At 45.3% G+C, this 14,443-nt stretch overlaps 1 protein-coding gene across 5 annotated transcripts in view; it reads left to right on the top strand.

Moving 5' to 3' along the window:
• The window catches only part of pdzd2 (PDZ domain containing 2), a 103,384-nt gene extending 89,414 nt beyond the window's left edge, over window positions 1-13,970 (top strand). For 3 of the 5 annotated variants that reach the window (XM_041998730.1, XM_041998731.1, XM_041998729.1), the window contains exons 21-25: window positions 5,097-7,122; window positions 10,407-10,524; window positions 10,759-10,860; window positions 11,096-11,333; window positions 13,252-13,970. In XM_041998730.1, the coding sequence (XP_041854664.1) occupies window positions 5,097-7,122; window positions 10,407-10,524; window positions 10,759-10,860; window positions 11,096-11,333; window positions 13,252-13,262 (2,495 nt within the window). In that variant the 3' untranslated portion in view covers window positions 13,263-13,970. The remainder of the gene's footprint in view (window positions 1-5,096; window positions 7,123-10,406; window positions 10,525-10,758; window positions 10,861-11,095; window positions 11,334-13,251) is intronic. The other 2 variants (XM_041998732.1, XM_041998733.1) reach the window with 2 other exon arrangements.
• Window positions 13,971-14,443: the final 473 nt, after the last annotated feature.

Raw genomic sequence — 14,443 nt, 5'->3', positions numbered from 1 at the left:
GTAGCAGCTGAAGCTTTAATCCCAGTATAAACCAGTCTGTAGCAGCTGAAGCTTTAATCCCAGTATAAACCAGTCTGTAGCAGCTGAAGCTTTAATCCCAGTATAAACCAATCTGTAGCAGCTGAAGCTTTAATCCCAGTATAAACCAATCTGTAGCAGCTGAAGCTTTAATCCCAGTATAAACCAGTCTATAGCAGCTGAAGCTTTAATCCCAGTATAAACCAATCTGTAGCAGCTGAAGCTTTAATCCCAGTATAAACCAGTCTATAGCAGCTGAAGCTTTAATCCCAGTATAAACCAGTCTATAGCAGCTGAAGCTTTAATCCCAGTATAAACCAATCTGTAGCAACTGAAGCTTTAATCCCAGTATAAACCAGTCTTTCGCAGCTGAAGCGTTTAATCCCAGTATAAACCAGTCTATAGCAGCTGAAGCTTTAATCCCAGTATAAACCAGTCTATAGCAGCTGAAGCTTTAATCCCAGTATAAACCAATCTGTAGCAACTGAAGCTTTAATCCCAGTATAAACCAGTCTTTCGCAGCTGAAGCGTTTAATCCCAGTATAAACCAGTTTGTAGCAGCTGAAGCTTTAATAACACACAGATCAACAGTGACCAGACTGTGGCTCTGGTGGCGTTTTTATTGTTAAAGTGGTAAATATGCACATACACCAACGTTTCTTTACGTTAGAAATGACTGTATCTTGTTAGATTATTATGTTCATGTGAAAATGATTTCTTTCAATTCAGCGTGATGCATGTTAACACACATCATGATGGGAATAATTACAGGATGAAGACATTGTGTCAACGTGTAAACATGGCTGATGAGGTAGAGATGCTGAGAGGCTGCAGGAAAGCTTGCTATGGACTCCACGAGAAGCCAGAAGCTTTTTCTGTATCTTCGAGGCTGCAAAAACAAGAAAAAAAGTTTGTATTGGTCCGGTCATTCATCCTCCATGAGAAGCTTTGTCCGCGGCAGGGCGGGGTTGCTGCAGGGGGGTCTGTGTTTTTATGTGCAATGAACAGCTGACTGGATTATTTCATATTTAATGTGAAGATTTGTCCACGGCAGGGTGGGGTTGTGGTGTCCAATGCTTTAAATCCCACATGTTGTTTACAAGATGCTTCCTGCTTCCTTTTACACTCGCTTGCCTGCTGCTCTTAGCTTAGCTTTGATTTTTTTTTCATTTTTATATTGATTTTTATCCTTTTTTTACTTACAAACCACACACAGTAGTTTTTGAATACCTATAAAAAACTGGGACTAAAGTGTTTTAATAGAAACTGCAGCATCTTTCATAGCTCTTTTATCTTCAGCGCTCCGTGTGTGTGGCCTACACACAGCTGAAGCCTGTACATAGCAGTCAGCTAAAGCTAAGTAGCTTGGAAAAGTGCTAACGCTAGGCTAACAAGCAGCAAGCTGTCTTCCATCTCCGCAGAGGACTACCAAGACCTATTTAAGAAGATAACAGTGCTGGAGGTGAACCCACCAAACCCCCATCAGGTCATTGTCATCTTTATCGTTGTTGTCCCTCACACATACACCCCCTCACCGGAAATTTACTAAGCAGATGATGGAGCAGGTTGATGCTGGACTCAGATCTGCCCCCCACCAGAGCAGCTACAGGGAGGGCGCCCAGCCACTCCTGTCCCACCACCAGCTTCATGTTTGGGATGTATGATGTGTGTAGGGGTGAGGCTGCCTGGATAACGGCAGCCATGGTTCCCAGGACCAGCTGGATCCCTGTTTATCAGAAGGTTCCAGAATATCTGGACTGTTTGGTAACAGAAGGAGAAACGCAGCTCTGTCAGAACACAGAGAGCTGCTTTCTAGAAGCTTTCCCAGTACAGTTAACATCCCCTGTGAGCCACAGCTTCCCCAAACATAGGCTAAACTATTCTACACCATCCAGTAGCTTATTAAATGTTAGGTCATTAGCTGGAAGCGTTTTTAATTAATGATTTTATAACTGAGCCCAACCTTGATTTTATGTTTTTAACTGAAACCTGGTTAAACCAAAATAACAGAGCAGCTGCTCTTATCGAACCAACCCCTCAAGGTGAAGGTCGTCTCTGGGAAGGACAAAGAATGTGTCTCAAACCGCGCACTTACATGAGTGCACTGGAAGGTAGTGTGTAGGTAGTGTGTAGGCAGTGTGTAGTTCGCACTAAGCTCTACCTTCTGTAGTGACACTATCGTGGGTAATTGAGCACTAACGTTTTGAACTTACCGTTAGTGACGTACCAGCTTTTCACGGTGATTCTTCTGCTGCCTTAATTTACAGAATGAATTTCCAACTCTTGATTTTACTTTGTTTACTCCTTACTTAACCCCACCTGTAAACTTTGTCGCATCCAACACAGGATCCTCCTCGGGCTGCACATGAATTAGAACGTATGCTTATTTATCATCATACTTTTATGCTATTAAATCCTTTTAAAAGGCCTCATTAGTGAAACGAAGAACCGTGGCCTCCACTGTATTAATCTATCTCAGTAGATAACAATAGAAACCATCAGCACACGTTCATGTGTCTTTGCATGTCTACCCCATACTTGTTAGTATAAAGTACAATTTAAAACACTAATAAAACAGCTTTTTAATAAGCAAAGATATCTTCATACTTACAACAGTAGAAAACAGCCTCCGCCTGCATCGGTACCGCCATTATTCAGCTCTGAAAAACTGGTTGAAAGTCCCTCCCCTTCCGCTACGTCAGCAAGATGGCGTCCGTTTAGTGCGTGTAGTGTTTCGCACTAGATTTTTGGCCGAGTTTAGGGCAGCATCCGGGTACTTTCAGTGTTTTTACTGAAGTTTCTGTGTCAGCGCACTAAGCACTTAAATGTAGTGTTGGAAGTATAGAAGTGCGCGGATTGGGACACACCCAAAGTCTCCATGGAGAAATTCCACACTGGTGAAAAATGGAAAAAGAGAGTCAGAAAGCTGAGCGCAGATGGAGAAAAACACATCTACAGGTTCATTATGACATAAAGAGAAACTTCACTCTTATAAAACTCTTACACCTGAGGAAAGCAGGAAGTCCTGTTTCTCTGACATTATTAGCAGAAACTATCATAAAACTCATGTCTTCGCTGCTGTCGACAGGTTAACAAACCCTCCTGTGTCAGTAGCACCTGAACTTTATTCCACCAAGGCTGCAATGAGTTCGCCAAATTCTTCACAGACTAAATCCAGAATATCAGATCAGCAGCAGGTTCAGGAGACATACTGGTCCATGAAAACCAGTTTAACCACCATGACACAGTTTAATCCATTAACAGCAAAGACTTGGACATCTTAGGTCAGCTAAACTCCTCTTGCTGCTTGGACATCCTGCCCACAGGTGCAAGGCAGACTGGGGTGGTGGTCCCTCTCTTCATAACGGGGGACTGGAGGGTGTGCTCCAACTACAGGGGGATCACACTCATCAGCCTCCCCGGTAAGGTTTATTCAGGGGTGCTGGAGAGGAGGGTCCATCGGATAGTCGAACCTCGGATTGAGGAGGAGCAGTGTGGTTTTCATCCCGGTCGTGGAACAGTGGACCAGCTCTACACCTTCTTCGGGGTCTTTGAGGGGGCATGGAAGTTTGCCCAACCAATCTACATGTGCTTTGTGGACTTGGAGAAGGCATTCGACTGTGTCCACCGGGGACTCCTGTGGGGGGTACTCTGGGAGTATGGAGTGCCGGACTCGCTTGTACAAGCTGTCCGGTCCCTGTACAACCGGTGTCAGAGCTTGGTCCACATTGGCGGCAGTAAATCAGAATCGTTTCTGGTGCGGGTTGGACTCCGCCAAGGCTGCCCTTTGTCACCGATTCTGTTCATAACTTTTATGGACAGAATTTCTAGGCACAGCCGAGGTGTTGAGGGGATCCGGTTCGGTGGCCTCAGGATTGGGTCTCTGCTCTTTGCAGATGATGTGGTTCTGTTGGCTTCATCGGGCCGTGATCTTCAGTTCTCACTGGAGCGATTCGCAACCGAGTGTGAAGAATCAGTGAGAATCAGCACCTCCAAATCCGAGACCATGGTCCTCAGCCGGAAAAAGGGTGGAGTGCTCTCTCTAGGTCTGCAATAGGGTCCTGTCCCAAGTGGAGGAGTTCACGTATCTCGGGGTGCGGAAGCCTCAACTTTCCGCTTCATTCTTGTCTGCGTTAACCACGCCCACCTCAAATGTCCGACCAATCACACAATACTTCTCAGAGCCACACGAGAAGAAAGTTCTGCTGTGCTGATGTGTTGAGAACTGTCTCCGTTCACGTCTGTGAAAGCAAAATTACATGATTTTGTTCTTGTGGCCTTGAAAACAAAAAACAAGTTCTGGCTTCTCACGGACGATGGAGCAGCCTGAAGACATATGATCTGCTTACATTACCCAGCTGATGTCAACTCACATGTTTGATTTGGACTTTTAACTTCCCTCCAAAATGTGATTTCATGGTGCATGTTTGTAGCTGCAGGATTCTTTTATTTTCACGCCTTTAAACGCACCACCATGTCTGTCCCTTTTATAGGATCAACCCTCCCTCATTCACCCCCCCACAGCAACCTGAAAGGCTTTCTGTCCATGGTGATTATCTCATGCAACATTATTTATCTTTAAGTTACCAATTTACTGCATTGTTTCCTCCCCTCTATGTTCCGCTTCATCTACAGTGTGCTCCATCCATAGTCCCCCCCATCTGTAGCGTCCTCCGTCCATAGTTTCCCTCATCTGTAACATACTCCGCCCATAGTCCCCCCCCCCCATCTGTAGCTTCCTCCGTCCATAGCTCCACCCGTCTGTAGTATCCTCCATCCATAGTTCTCCCCCGTCTGTAGCGTCCTCCGTCCATAGTTCCACCGGTCTGTAGTTTCACATTCTTTTATCAACCCTGTAATTATGTCAGAGCAGAAATCAGACCTTTTACTTGGTTCTAGTTGATTGATTTATTGATAAATTGTGGAGTTCATCATCTCTTGTTCTCCGTCATCAGATGATGGAGGAAGTGAAGTTTGTTGTAGAATGATCCAAAGTTCCGGCTGAACTGTAACGTTTGTTTGATGCTTTTCCTTTCTGTGGTGATGGTCCTGACTGAACTTCTGGCTTGTGGTTCCAGCTGTAGATGGAGTGCCCATGTTGATGACATCGTCGAGGAGCATTGATGGTGCCATCAGACTCCAGAATCCAGCCAATCACGGAATACCTGATGACATAATCAGTGGAAACTCCAGAAGGAAACAGACAGAACAATTGGACTTCCAGAACCCAGTTACACATATCAATGATTTTTTATCAGAACTTTATCAGAACACACATGAGCAAACATCCCCTGATGCTTCCTCATTCTCACATCACCATCCCACAGATCTATCTGAGGAAGATGGATCCACCTGCCAAGGCCTGTCCAGTCTTCCAGACCACTCCATCTCAGGTGTGATTCCTGAGACAGATCTGGAAACTCGGGAATTCGGTTTGAAAGATGTGTGTTCCAAACAAGCTGAGAGTGATGGAGCTCTGGTGGAAGAGGTGGAGTTTGGTTCCTCTAATCCTCAGAAACCAGCTGCTGCTGGATCTCCTGGTTCTTCACAGTATCCGCTTGTAGGGAATCACCCAGATCAGAATTCCTCCTCTGTTGACTCTCTAACTAACGGAAAGAAAGATGATATACCAATGCTTCCTTCTGCAGTCCATTGGTCCATTAACCGGACCGAACCTGGACCATCTGGCCACCGAAGCCTGAGCATTTACAGGAACTGGTCCCAGCCGGATCCTAACATCATTGCTCCAGGTCTGACAACAGATTTGCTCACAGATGCCTCCCAGAACTTCAATACATCAAAGCAAACACCTTCAGTAGATTTTAGTATCCGACCAGAACCAGGACTTTCAGCTTCAGTGACACATGGGCTGGCCCAACTTCAGAGGACTTCTCGTCTCAAACTTCCTCCTGATCCTGACCGTTCTGCAGGGACCTGGAAGTCTAAACGTCCGGCTGAAAGCAGTCCCCCAAAGTTGAAAGGACCAAGCATTAAAAACAAACCCGATCAGAACTTCTTGGATCAGAACCAACTTCCTACGCACACAAAGACTTCCACAAAACAGACAACAACATTTTTGCCAGTGGCCACGGTGACCAGCTTCCTGAACGCCGGGAAGCAGACTGATGTGGATGGCTACCATGGATCGTACAAACGGCAGACATCGGCTGGACTTCCAGGAATCGCTGTGGAATGGAACGGAAATGTTCCCAACTCCTCTGAAAAATCCCATCCGCAGCCCCCCATCACTCAGAGGACGTTCATGGAGCTCCGGCTGTCTGCGCCGGCAGCATTTTTATCACCTGTGATGAGACACAACGGAACGGCCGCTTTGGAAGACGGAAAAATGGTGGCAAGATTGGCGTCTCGGTTCTCTCTCTCCAATTCTGAGAAAACAAACAGAAAAACTGCCAACTATCCAACCACAGACAAACCCAGGCCCTTCACAGAGTCCGCTCAGGTCCTGAAGTCCAGTCAGGTTCTGACCTCCAAACCATCCAGACTGTACATCCAGATGACAGGGAGGCGGAGCCTGTCCAGTGACATTACCTTCTCTTCAGACTACCGTCCCTTCTCTGTCCAACATAAAATCAAGTCCTTTGAAAGTCTGGTGAACTTTGAGCGACCTGCGGTGAGAAGCAGTGACATTCAGTCCTTCACTCGGACATACAGGGCATCTATGAACCAGAGGATTGCCGGGTACATGGGCCTGGTCAACGCTTCCGAATGCCGAGGCCTTCAGAGGAACCCTGTTAGTGATGAAGACTGCGTGATGACCCCCTCACCACCGAGTCTTCCTCTGCTGCGAAGGAAAAACAGCAGACTTCCTCCTAGCAGGATGAGAAAGCTGCAGGCTCTTAGCATGCCTGAATTAGAGAACCTGTGCACACAGGACTTTACCAGAGGACATGAGACCGCTGCGCATGAAACCGATCCGGACATAAACCCAACAATTCCCATGAACGCTAGAGACAATGATGCATCTGCAGCACCAACTAAAGTAGATGTGATCCGAGTCATGTGCAAGAATGCTAGAGCTGCCGAGAAGACTCCAGAGAGCAGACAGCCTGGGTGGTCCATCAGGTGGGACTCCGAAACCATCTGGTACAAAACCCGAAACCATCTGGTACAAAACCCAGAACCATCTGGTACAAAACCCAGAACCATCTGGTACAAAACCCGAAACCATCTGGTACAAAACCCGAAATCATCTGGTACAAAACCCAGAACCATCTGGTACAAAACCCGAAACCATCTGGTACAAAACCCGAAATCATCTGGTACAAAACCCAGAACCATCTGGTACAAAACCCAAAATCATCTGGTACAAAACCCGAAATCATCTGGTACAAAACCCAAAATCATCTGGTACAAAACCCGAAACCATCTGGTACAAAACCCGAAACCATCTGGTACAAAACCCAGAACCATCTGGTACAAAACACAAAATCATCTGGTACAAAACCCGAAATCATCTGGTACAAAACCCAGAACCATCTGGTACAAAACACAAAATCATCTGGTACAAAACCCGAAACCATCTGGTACAAAACCCAAAATCATCTGGTACAAAACCCGAAACCATCTGGTACAAAACCCGAAATCATCTGGTACAAAACCCGAAACCATCTGGTACAAAACCCAGAACCATCTGGTACAAAACCCGAAACCATCTGGTACAAAACCCGAAATCTTCTGGTACAAAACCCAGAACCATCTGGTACAAAACCCAAAATCATCTAGTACAAAACCCGAAATCATCTGGTACAAAACCCAGAACCATCTGGTACAAAACCAAAAATCATCTGGTACAAAACCAAAAATCATCTGGTACAAAACCCGAAATCATCTGGTACAAAACCCAAAATCATTTGGTACAAAACCCAGAACCATCTGGTACAAAACTCGAAACCATCTGGTACAAAACCCGAAACCATCTGGTACAACATAATATCTACTGTAAATTTACAAAAAAAAAAAAAAACAAGCAGTCATAGTCCGGGAACTAAAGTTGTTCGCAGATGGTGCAAATGTTGCAGGACACTTTAAAAACAGGTTTCGTATTTTTGAAGAAAAAATATGGTCGTGGCCTACGTGTTGAGATTGGGTTCAATCCCAAACCCTCGGCCAGATTCCGGCCGTCCCAACCAGAGTCTGCAGCTTCCACGCTCACAATGACGTCTGCAGCGGCTGCAATGGCAAAGTGGAAGAAACAGCCTTCAAATATGAGTTCTGCATCTATCCTGCGTGTTTGTCACACTGACAGAAAATCACAAACGGCTTAGAAAGTAAAACCAAACTAGCAAATTTCACTCTATGCTGACGTTTGATTGGATGGAAGCACGATTAGCAGCAGTCATTCATTTCATTGGATTATTTTTTATTGAGCAAATGACAAAACAGTGGACAAAACCAGGTAGCTGCAGCTGTTTTAGCCGTTTCACTAAAAAAAAGGGGGGGGGGGGGGGCATCTTTGTGTTGCCATGGCGATGAATGTTTCCTTTTCCAGTGGAGGGAAGATGGCGTCCCATTGCTGCCCTCCCTCTACAATCGAAGCGCCCTCCACAGCTGCCTTCATTGGGACACTCGTGGTTTGGGATTGAGCCGGAGTTTAAGTCGAGGAACGTGGGAATGAGGCCCTGCTCTCGGCGACTGTGGATCCGGAGTAAACCGGTTAACCTTTCCTGGTTAACTGGCTTCTGTAAACATCTCACTCATAAGTGGGACATCTCTGCAGGCTGGCACTAAAACGCAAGTTTAATAAAATAAAATGAAGTCTTCTTCAGTTCAGTCTGAACCGAGAAGCTATAAAGGGTTAGGGTTAGAGTCAGACTGCTGGAGTCCAGGTGGACCAGGTGGTCATGTAGAGCTGGAGGCGGGGCTTATAATTTTTATTTATTTTTTTTAGCAGTTTTAGCAATAATGTGGCCAGATTTATGACAGATTTATGTTGTTCCAGGATGGTGAACAGACATATTCTTATGTGCTGAGAAGCAGCATAGCAACAGTCCAATTCAACTTCCTGAAATTGCGGCACCAAAGCAACATATTCGGTTATGTTCCTATCCTGTGAGGGAAGAGCAGGACCAGCTGAACCAGGAGGTGCAGCCCCGGCTTTTCTTTGGGAATCAAACTCATTTATTTACATAGTAAAGTACCGTAATCCATCAACTCATGAAACGTTATGATGAGTGAATGATGGATTTTATGGATTTAAAACTTCTGTTAATGACTAATAAAGCTCTCAGACATCAGAATTAATGTTTTAATCTTTCATCAATCAGAACAAGAACTTGTTTTCTTTGCTGGTTTAATTCGAACTCCGACCAGAAACTTCATTTCGGACAGACACGCTGACGGAAAACGTGTTAAAATAAAATAAATAGATCGTTTTAACCATCATTTATTCACAGTAAAACAAACACAGAAGTTTTTATAAATTATTTACCTGCGCAGACCAGCGGCTACACACACAATGATACGTGGGCAGATATGCTTTAGGTCTGTGTGTGTGTGTGTCTGTGAGGAAGATTGGTGTTTTCCTTTCCGGTGGAGGGAGATGGCGTCGCATTCCTGCCCTCCCCCTCCAATTAGCATTTACATCCTTATATCCTGCATTGCTTGAATTAAACTCCGGCTCAATCCCAGTTGCTGTTTTATTATGTAATAATGTATGAAAAGTGCTTTATGAATAAAATTTGATTTGATGTGGTCAGATGGATGAAGATGTGAACTAGTTTGTGGAAACATGGACGGCGTGTCCTGCAGACTAAAGAGGAGAGGGAGCATCCAGCTTGTTATCAGTGGACAGGTGAAAAGCTGCATCTCTGATGGGATGGGGCTGCATTAGTGTCTATGGCGTGGGCAGCTTCCACATCTGTGAAGCTCCATCAATGCTGGAAAGTACATGGAGGTTTTAGAGCAACATCTGCTCCCATCCAGACAACGTCTCTTTCAGGGAAGGCCTTGCAGATTTCAGCAAGACGATGCTGAACCACGTCCTGCATCCATCACAGCAGCATGGCTTCACAGGAGAAGAGTCCGGCTGCTGAACTGGCCTGCCTGCAGTCCAGACCTTTCACCAGTACACAACATCTGGAGCCTTATGGAAGCAGAAATCCAGCAACCAAGGTCCAGGACTGTAGAGCAGCTAGAATCCTGCTTTCTCTCGTGTTTTCTTTTGCGATTGAAATATTGATTTCTGAGATTTCTGAATGATTTCATTGTGTTTTCCAGTTTAAAGTCGGTAGAACACCAGCACGTTTTCCTGATCCTGTTTCTACTGTACAGACGTCCCGATGCGACCTTGCTGTGTGCTGGCTGTAAATCTTTGCTAACTGATGAGGGTAGAACTGGATAAATTCCTGCGATGTGGCTGCTGTCTGCAGGTTGGATGACTTGTCCTCGTCTGCTGGAAGTCGACGTCAGCTTCAAACTTTGCTGTCCTCTCAAACCACCAAGTCCTACGTCTGGAGCCTGCTGGATGATCTCAAGACCTCCTCAGAGGTAACTGGACCAGAACTGTTCACTCTGGGCAGCAGCAGGATCGTTTCACAGCAGAAAGATTTATTAGTAACTTCAGGAGATGATGGATGAGTTTTTCATCCCTAACGAGGGTTTTTCCCACCAGGACTGAGACAAAGACGGAACATGTAACACCTGCTGCTGCTTTCAATGATGTGTTTCTCTCAGAAACAAGTAAACACATGAACGACTGAAATCCGTCTGTTTGCACTGCAGGTGAACAGGAACATCCGGCTCGTGGTCCTGAATAAAGAAGCAGGTTCGGGGCTGGGTTTCAGTATCGCTGGTGGACGGGACCTGGAGCAGAAGGACATAACTGTGAGCGGAAGAACACGACCATTCACAGCCTTAATGGAGAAAAGAGAAATAAACAGAATTACAGACTTCACATGGAAACGATAGCAGCCCATCAGGCAGCAACACCTTGACGCCTGTTTTAGCAAATTTACAAACATTTAAACTTTTATTTGATTCTTTTTAATCTAGTTAATTTATTTGTTTTCATCAGTATTTGCTGTTCAGATTAAATAAACGAAGAGCTTTTTGTGTGCAGGTTCATCAGGTCTTCACCGAAAGTGTAGCCAGACTGGAAGGATCCATCCAACAAGGGGACGGCGTTTTATCCATAAACGGGACCAGCCTGGAGGGTAAAACCCACAGCGAGGTGGAGGCCTGCCTCCGTCAGGCCCGACTGGACAAACAAGCCTTAATCCTGATTTGGAGAAACGAGGATTTGAATCGAAGGGACCGACGCTCGACGGCCACCGCGAAGAGTTCAGCAGCTGCTGCAGGTGGTGCTGCTTCACGTCCGCTGGGCGACGTAGCAAAGTCAAGCAACGTAGACAGGAAACCCCCACCCACCTCCACCCATCTGCACCACCTCCACTACCTTCCTTAACTTCACCCATCTCCACCACCTCCACCCATCTGCACCACCTCCACTACCTTCCTTAACTTCACCTACCTCCACCCATCTCCACTACCTTCCTTAACTTCACCCATCTCCACCACCTCCACCCATCTGCACCACCTCCACTACCTTCCTTAACTTCACCTACCTCCACCCATCTCCACTACCTTCCTCAACTTCACCTATCTCCACCACCTCCACCCATCTCCACCACCTCCACTACCTTCCTTAACTTCACCTACCTCCACCCATCTCCACTACCTTCCTCAACTTCACCTATCTCCACCACCTCCACCCATCTGCACCACCTCCACTACCATCCTTAACTTCACCTACCTCCACCCATCTCCACTACCTTCCTCAACTTCACCTATCTCCACCACCTCCACCCATCTCCACCACCTCCACTACCTTCCTTAACTTCATCTACCTCCACCCATCTCCACTACCTTCCTCAACTTCACCTATCTCCACCACCTTCACCCATCTCCACCACCTCCACTACCTTCCTTAACTTCACCTACCTCCACCCATCTCCACTACCTTCCTCAGCTTCACCTATCTCCACCACCTCCACCCATCTCCACCACCTCCACTACCTTCCTTAACTTCACCTCCTCCATCACCTCCACCCATCTCCACTACCTTCCTCAACTTCACCTATCTCCACCACCTCCACCCATCTGCACCACCTCCACTACCATCCTTAACTTCACCTACCTCCACCCATCTCCACTACCTTCCTCAACTTCACCTATCTCCACCACCTCCACCCATCTCCACCACCTCCACTACCTTCCTTAACTTCATCTACCTCCACCCATCTCCACTACCTTCCTCAACTTCACCTATCTCCACCACCTCCACCCATCTCCACCACCTCCACTACCTTCCTTAACTTCACCTACCTCCACCCATCTCCACTACCTTCCTCAGCTTCACCTATCTCCACCACCTCCACCCATCTCCACCACCTCCACTACCTTCCTTAACTTCACCTCCTCCATCACCTCCACCCATCTCCACTACCTTCCTCAACTTCACCTATCTCCACCACCTCCACCCATCTCCACCTGGCTTTGTGAGCCATTCTTTTTATGTACAGATTTTTGACACAGCCTTCATCAGATCAAATCAAACTTTATTTATAAAGCGCTTTCATGCCATCGGCAACACAAAGTTCTTTACATGATTAAAAACATAAGAATAAAAACACTCAATGAAATCTTTCACACAGTCACACACACACGTATACACACACACACCAAGCCCAACCCCCCATTTCACAGGTCATTTCACTGGTTTTTACTGTTTGTTTTAGTGGTTTTTCACGTTTTATTTCACTAGTTTAAACTGGCGGTTGCATTGTTTTTATTGGCTGTTTTACTGGTTTTACCGGCTTTGTTTAAAGGTTTACACTGACTTACAATTATTTTACTGGTTTTACTGGTTATTTTACTGGTATTTACAGTTTATTTTATTAGTTTTTTATCAGCTACTTCACTGATTTTTACTGGCTAGTTCGCTGGTTTTTACTGGTTATTTTATTGTTTTTTACTGGTTATTTTATTGTTTTTTACTGGTTATTTTATTGGTTTTTACTGGTTATTTTATTGTTTTTTACTGGTTATTTTATTGTTTTTTACTGGTTATTTTATTGTTTTTTACTGGTTATTTTATTGTTTTTTACTGGTTATTTTATTGGTTTTTACTGGTTATTTTATTGGTTTTTACTGGTTATTTTATTGGTTTTAAAGTATCTGACTGGCTTTAAAAGGAAATTTTCATTTTTCACACAGACCAGAAGTAAAGTCGGAGGATGGAGAAATGGCAGCATCTCTGACACCTGGAAGTCTAAAGAGGTCTCTTCCTCAAACAGGAAGTTGTCGTAACTGAACTTCCTGTTTCATAGACTTGGACTCTGGGGTCCGGTCGTGGTGGGAATGTGTGGAACGCCGTGAACTGGACCTGCTCGACAGCTCCAATGCCAACATGATACCACATCACACAGCTGTTTGTCTGCTGGAATCTGCTGTAGAACAACATAAAATCTTTCATGAACTGGTTTTAACTGGTTTCATCTGGATTCACCAGCAAACAGTGAGTCTGGATTTTACTTATCGGTAGAATAAAACTTTGGATGTTTTTAGGAAGACTTCTGTTCCTCCTGATGAGCTGCAGCTGGAGACGAGGTCCCATCTATCAGCTTTGTCGGGGGACATGTCCACCACGATGCCTGGACCCTGGAAAAATGTCCTCCATATCGGGACATGATCAGGAAACCTGAAGGATGATTTCAGGATGTGGACGGAGATGAGGAAACCGGATCCTAACAGGATGAAACAGGAAGTAGAGGGACCCTTTGTGTCCAGTAACAGCTTTATTTACGCTGCAGCTAAAGAACTAAATATGTTTGTTGTTGTTTTCCATTTGGAAATAAAGTTTATGAAAACCTGGTTGTTGGACATGTTGCTGATATTTCAGGTCAGCTGGCAGGAGAAACTGGATCATCAAAATAAACAGCAATACTTCTAAAATTTGGACAGTGTCGTTTTGGTTGAACGGTGTTCAGCATCAGCCGGTAAAATCTGGTCGTGCGAGTCTCCAGATTTTCTTCACGCTGTCCAGCGTCCAGCTGAACTCAGTTCCTCTGCCAGGACGAGCCTCTGGATCTGAGCCTCCACTGAATCTTAAATTTTATTCTTCACTATTGTTTTAAAATATGTTTTTGCTTATAACTGCTGGAACGGAGAGACAGAAGGAAAAAGGTGGATAGAGGAGCAGTAAGAAGAGAAAAGAGAGAAATAAGGAGAACAAAAGGTAGAAAGGTGTTTCCATTATCCGTTTTTATTGTGATATTTAGGTTTAGTGTAAATCGGGGGGTAAGAAAAACACAGCTCTCATTATTCATTCATTCTCTGAACCGCTTGGTCCATTACGGGTCGCGGGTGAGCTGGAGCCTGTCCCAGCAGTAACAGGTGAAAGGCAGGT

The sequence above is a fragment of the Melanotaenia boesemani genome, chromosome 11 (assembly GCF_017639745.1).
Source record: "Melanotaenia boesemani isolate fMelBoe1 chromosome 11, fMelBoe1.pri, whole genome shotgun sequence".
Taxonomy (NCBI): domain Eukaryota; kingdom Metazoa; phylum Chordata; class Actinopteri; order Atheriniformes; family Melanotaeniidae; genus Melanotaenia; species Melanotaenia boesemani.
The sequence above is the reverse complement of the archived record's forward strand: the minus strand, read 5'-3'. Positions and strand labels throughout refer to the sequence as shown.